At 39.7% G+C, this 6,982-nt stretch overlaps 1 protein-coding gene across 1 annotated transcript in view; it reads right to left on the bottom strand.

Moving 5' to 3' along the window:
• The window catches only part of TG (thyroglobulin), a 150,082-nt gene that overhangs the window by 61,109 nt on the left and 81,991 nt on the right, over nucleotides 1–6,982 (bottom strand). The window contains 2 exon segments of the mRNA XM_030444713.1: nucleotides 2,019–2,218; nucleotides 5,019–5,178. Of these exon segments, the coding sequence (XP_030300573.1) occupies nucleotides 2,019–2,218; nucleotides 5,019–5,178 (360 nt within the window).

Here is a 6,982-nt window from a genome sequence, read left to right as displayed (position 1 = left end):
CCATAATTACTGAGACTGGTTTTTTCCCAGTCATACTAGGGAAAGATGAAGTAAGTTATGAAAAGTCCCCATGACAGCTTCGCGTTGATTTAGTGCAGTCTTTTTTCGGATCAGTTCCAATCAAAATCTATTATAGGGCAGGCATAAGAAACCCAAAGGCATTTAGATATTTCAGGTGCATATCTTCTTGTAGGGAAAGTTTTAAACATCACACCTCACTGCATGCTAAAAAACAGTGTCATTTTTTAAAGATCCAAGTAGGGAGAGCAAAACTGACTTTGGCTGTATTTCCTCATGGAATTTTCCCTCAGGAAAGCTGTATCTGGTGTGTATTATCAGTTTCACGGTTCTTAGTCTGTGTGTACCTCCATTTTTCACAGTAAAATTGAAAGTATGTAATTAATGTGGTGTCTTGGGATAAAACCAAGATGCATCCCTTTGTAGAAGGTCTAGCTGAGAAATCTGAGCCAACCAATAGTTACATTCTGCATCACTATATTTAAAAAAAAATAATTTTTCAAGTCATTGCTGTTATTGGTTTTTTTTATTTTATTTTATCAGTGCATTTCACAAGAAAACTAAATCCCCCATGACACTATATGGATAAATACTTAACACTGAAATAAGCAGAGATCCTGCTTTTGCCAAGACAGTGGTCTGCAGAATCCCCAGGAATAAAATTGTTGCTACAAGCACTAGATTAGTGGGAAGAATTGATGCACCCTGTCTGCTCACTGCTCTTGCCCCTGTTTTCCTCTATTCAATCTCCTGCTGTAAGAGAAAGAAGGAGTTCAAGCCTTAAAAGAAAAGAGAGAATATGGAGCCACACTCCAGCAACAGTGATAAGCAAAGAGGTCCTTGCATTTCTCTTCTATCAGTTGCTCAAGTGGTAAATAGCTCTGTACCTCATTAGAGCTTTCACCAGGCCACATCCTGAGCCATGTTATAAAGGACTTGTGAATTCAGAGGAAGAGTAGGATGCAACTGTAATCTGAGAAAAAAGAACTAAAGGACTCGAGGTCTACTAGCAAATCTAGTGCTATGTCAAAAACTGGGTAAAAATCTAGGAACTGTGTGATGAATTATGTGAGAATGACACAAAAACCAACTACTGAACAGTAATTTTCAACAGCTTTCCTTGTTCACCTCACTAGAGTGATACAATTAAAGAAATCTTATTGAGACATGAGTATGCAAAAGGCAAATTATGTTTCCTGGCGCAAGGAAACACTGAAAAAAAAAAAAAAAAAGAAAATAGAGATGTAATTATTTTCAAGCAAGATTTTATTAATTGGGACATAGGTTTCCTGGACCAAAAACTTCTGTTCCTCTGCTGATGTTTCTAAGTGAACACTGCAAGCAGAGAGAGCAACCTTCCACTAAAGATTCAGCCTCATTTCAGAGCATGCTGCTCTCATCTGAGGCTGTAAAGAACAATGATAATCTCAAAGCTGATACAGCTGACTTCAAAGTCCTGAGATTTGCCATGGAAAGGGCTGTAAAAATACAGATCACTTGGGGTGACTGTGAAAATGGTCCAAGTTGACAGCAAACAAGCCCATGAGTAAACAGATTTTTACTCTCTCTCTGAAACTTGCTTTTTCTTTTAAATGAAATCTGCCATGAGATCAGAAAAACACTGAATACTTTAAATATGTGGATGTTTGGCCCAACAGCTTTAGTTTCTAAAAACTGGTGATCAACAACTGTATTTATGGAATAGAAACTAACCTGTTGTACCTACATATTAGGAAACAAAACTATTTATTTAATACACAAAAAACCACAGTGACGAAAACCAGATTCTTACTCTGACTAAATCAATCACCAAAATGCATCTCTTGCACATCCTTGTAAAGCACCCAGTTTCTGGAGACAGCAGCCACAGGTGAGATCAAAAATAACGAGAGCTGCCAAGGTATGGATGAAAGAAACCCCACACCCACACACTGCAGTATCCTCCTGTCTGTAACAACATCCTTTCACAAAGAAGTCAAAGAGGCAGGAATGGGACTTACCATCAACAACACCCTCCTGAAGAGCTCCAGATCTGCTGCCCCTGTGAGCAGGTGAATGCTGGCAATGTCAGCCCCGCCACGGTCAGCTCCTAAAGAAACCTGGCTTGGATCTCCTCCAAAACTGGCAATGTTCTCCTGAACCCACTTCAGAGCTGCCAGCTGATCCAAAAGGCCAGCATTTCCACTCACCTCAGGAGAACCTATTGTAGAAAATAAATAAATAGGTCTGAAAAGAAATAAAACTGTAAACGCCTGCAATTTTGATTGTTATGTTTTTAGCAGCTGAACCTTGACAAAACTGATACTGGAGTTTACAAGACTGATGAGGTTTTTTCCAAGGCCATCACTATGTTAATAGACTTCATTCCAGTTTTTACCACTCAAAGAATTTAAGAGACAGCACTCAGTGCTACACTTACTCATTAAGAACCTGAAATAATCCAGTATTTTGTAAGACCTTCCTAACCAAACTAGCAACATTTCATATTATAACTGTGATGCAAGCCAGAGCAGAGGACTTTGTTGTCTCTATCTGCAGAAGAATATTCTGTACCCATACTAGGGCTGGGATGCAACTAAGAATAACATTATTCCATTTAATTTGCAGCACTTTCAAAAACATCTGATGCCTCTTTCTCTAGATGCCATTCTGCAGAAGATTTTTATCCAAGTCCCATATCATAGTGTTAATGCAGTTAATATCATTAGCAGCTATATCAACTTCATCCCTGGAGGTTCCTACTTGTCCTGATCATATTAAAATAACATTTCAACTTCTAAGCTGCATTTCGACACCTCATGGACAGGAGACATGAATACAGGTTCACTAATCCATAAAATAAGGCCAAGAGATTTTTTTTTTTCTAAATAAATATCTTGAATTTAAAACTAAATAAAAGTAAACAAACAAACAAATAAAAATCAGTGTGCTTGTCAAATTCAATCACCTGTTCCCCTGGAGTACACCTAAAAGCATCTTTCTGCTTCCAAGATCTCTTTTACACTTACCTGTCAGACCAGTCATCTGTAAATCACATCATTTTGCATTTCGTTGCACACATATAGATATTATTTTATATTTTATAATAAGTTCATATATATGATTTGAAATTTACTTATGTCTAACTGATAGATGTCTGAGTGGCATGTATTCATGGTTTTGTTCCCATTAAAACAAAAGAAAAATAATTAATCATAGACCCCCAATCCTTAGCTATCACCACAGAAAAGACTACTTTCTTTTCAACATCAGCTACTGGTAACCTGACATTTTGACTAATGGGAAACTAAGGCTACAAACATCTAATGATGCAAGCCCCTAGGCAAGCTTAATTATACATCAACAAAAGCAGAAATAAGTCATTCTTACACAGTGCCTAAGAAAGGAACAGAAAATGATTATTCACTGTCTACTTCTTAATCCACAATGAGCCATTCATTTTTAATGATTTTAAATTCCCCACATTCAAAACTTGGAAAAAAACCCAAGACAAGATAGAAAAGCCAGGAATAGAAACACAGCTGAAACAATTTGTTTCTTCCACTGCCAAGCTGAAATAGTACAATTTTAAAGTAAGGGTAAAATCAGTAACTAGGGAATCAAAATTAATGGATAGTGGAATGAAAAACTGCTGCTCTGTTGACAGGTGGCTCTGTTTCAGGTAAAGTGCAATTGAAAGCATCCATCCTGTAGTAGATAACCACATGTCTACCATAAGGAATTGCTGAGGTATCACGGGTACCAGTTTAAGCTACAAATCTCCATCTATAGCCACAGTTTCAGATGATCAGGCCAAGCCACATCACTGAAGCAACAGAAGAAGAACTTTCCCTACTTTAGTTTTAGGTTTTTTTAGTTCGTTCTGCACACCATAAGTAGTTCCAGGGGTTCTCAATCCAGCAGTAAGCACACTCTACTCTGTTAAAAAGGAAACATCCCAAGGACTTGGTGCATGTCTCATGAAACCTCTGCAGGTTTCCATGTAAATCCATGTAAATGCTTTAGCCACACAATGTGCCTCACTAGCAGTACACTAATCAAGACTGAGAAGGAAAATATAACCAGTTCCTTCTGCCCTGGCATAAACCACAGCCATGTCATGAAATGTACCACACTGGGGAATAGAAGCATGCACAGCCATTCATATTTAGACCAAGAGAAATGTGCCTGCCAGGAATCTTTTCCACTGCTTAAGTGATAGGCTCAGATGTAAATCTTACAAGTGGTCTTTTTGCAGGAAAGGATCACGTTCCTGGGGACCACAGGAAAATGAAAAGAAAATGGTGTCCTGAAGGAAGTCAACAATGACAAACAGGCATTTCTGTTGTTATGAAAGTGGAGAAGAACAATATGGCTAAATTTAAGCACCAAAATCAGCCTGTTTTACATGGCCTCATGGGCTCTTAAAGGAACCAGGTGTAAAAATGTGACTCTCCTCTCCATACTCTTGCCATACATATCATTCAATTCACCAACTTTTCTGAGAAATGAAGGCACTAGTAAGAATGTGCACCACTTTTTGCAACATTAATGGGTGATAGCAAATCAAACTTCCTCTATATGTAGAAGAATAACAGCTTTTTTACTGTCTGCAAAAGCCCTGTCAAAGGGAAGGCAGAACTAGAAAAAGTACTAACTACAAAAACAAAGAGAAAAAAAGGGAATCTCTTGTTTTCACTACCCTTCTTCCTGTCAAATCACCATTTAACATCTTCATTTCTTCATTTTGCAATTTATACAAGCCAACATGAGAGGACTGTACACTTGTCTTAGTTGGACAATGGAAGTAATACAGATCACAAGATCATAACTCCTGTTCATAACTTCAGGGTCTTCTAAGATGCCTTAGGACCCACAGCCCTAAGGGTAAGCTCCTGCCACCCTTGAAACTAATGACAATACTTCCAAAGGTTTTGGTTTGTTTTGTTACTTGGAAACAGAAGTATTACAGAATGCATTTTAGCCCATAGCTGTGTTTGTTCTAGAAATCCATGACTTACCAGTACTAAGGAAGCCAAAAACACCAACCCGGTAGCTTGCTGTAACAACAATGATGTTACTGATGGCAGCTAGGTAGGATCCATCTATGGTGGTCTTTCCCATCTCAGCATTGTAACTCCCTCCATTGTGGAAGAACAGCAACACTGACATATTTTTGACCTGCCATGAAAATAACCAGGATAATATTTCTGTAGCCAACTGCTTCAGTAGGTCACTGATGTTCTTACAAGCATCTTCCCCTCCCTAACATTACCTAAAGTATTCACAGGTCTTTAGCAGTGACTATAATGAGAGGATATATGGCCATTCTAGGCTGAGAGAGTTGGGGTTGGAAGTTTGAGACCTTTTAAGTGGCTTTCCAATATCTGAAGGGGCTATAGGAAAGCTGGGGAGACTTTTTAAAAGGGCATATAGTGATAGGGTGAGTGATACTGGTTAAAACTGGAAGAGGGTAGATTTAGTCTAGACATTAGGAATAAATTCTGTAGTGTGAAGGTGGTGAGACACTGGCACAGGCCCAGGGAAGTTGTGGATGACCCTCCCTCTAACTGTTCAAGGCCAGGTTGGATGGGGCTTTAAGCAACCTGATTTAGTGAAAGATTCCCATATCAGGGGGTTGAAATTAGATGATCTTTAATGTTCCTTTCCAATCTGAACCTCTCTATGATTCCATAGATCCCATTTGGATTCCAAAAGCAGCACTCCATCTGTGTGGACCCTCCTTGCAGCCAGACTGCTGGTGTGAGAGCAGCACAAAAGCAGAACACTTCAGCATTTACCAGCAGGCTACAGCTCTGTCAAGATGAAACTCAGCAGAAACCCAAGTGAAACATATGGAGGGGTTTTGTTTTGTTTTTTCAACCTGCTGCAAAAAGCAGAATAACTTGCTTCAATGCTCAGAAGGATTTTTTACAAAGTACAACTCCAATTTTCCATTCAGTACTTTCATTCCCTATTGTCCACTTTGGGACTGTCTTGAAGGAGGGTCCTTTCCTCTGCTCATCAGCAGCTCATACACACCAACTTGTCCTGCTTTCCATTTTGGCAGCTGCTGTATTTTTTTCAGTGTAGGGCTGGTGGCTACTGCAGCAGCATCAAAGTAATCTGGGGTTTGTTTATCCTTGCAGCTAGAGGGGATTGGGCTCTGCTCCTGTTATTTTCTGGATGGAGCTTAGCTAAACACAGCAGTCCCATCTGCTCTGGCAAAGGGTATCTCCAGCAAAAATGGTACAGGGAGAAGCAGCAAAGAAGTGATGGTTGCAGCCTCCTGCAAAATTACAGGATAGGAGGCAAGCTTCCCTCAGTAGCCCTCAATTTATCATGTCTGTGTACACTGCCCACTTGTCTATCTGGAGAATCATTTCAGAGGCTTCTTGTGAATACAAGACAAAGCTACCAAGAAAACCCCAGAAACTGCAAACACCAAAACATGCTGTTCTCTCTCAGGAACTTCTGCTCCTGAATAGAAATTGCCTCATTCACAGTCCCTTCTCCCTGCTTCCCATTTCTGCACCACACACAGCACAGACAGAGATGAGGACAAAGAAAACAAAGACAGTGTTTTCACATAGAAATTCATGCTAAAACACAACCACATTGAACCATGGCACGTGATGCTGGGCCTGCTCCTTCCCCTCAGCTCAGAGTGGTTAAACCTGAGTTTGGAACTTGGCAGTTCCCAGACATCCATGGCCTGCATTGACCATGACCTCCAGCTTCCCTGTATATAACACTATGCTGAGCAACTCTACCCAGTGTTCTACAGATGAAAAACTTAAGAAAGGTGAAAGTGGGAAATAAAAGTTAACAATGGCAAAGAGAATACTGCTGTGATAGATATGGAGCAGTTTGTGAGAAGGGTTAGCACTGGGGATATGCCCAACATGGCATTCCCATTGCTGGCCTGCATAGAGCAAATAGAAACCCTCTCCTATGTACAAGTAAGATATCATGACAAGTAATT

Source organism: Calypte anna, chromosome 2 (assembly GCF_003957555.1).
Source record: "Calypte anna isolate BGI_N300 chromosome 2, bCalAnn1_v1.p, whole genome shotgun sequence".
Lineage (NCBI taxonomy): Eukaryota > Metazoa > Chordata > Aves > Apodiformes > Trochilidae > Calypte > Calypte anna.
The sequence above is the reverse complement of the archived record's forward strand: the minus strand, read 5'-3'. Positions and strand labels throughout refer to the sequence as shown.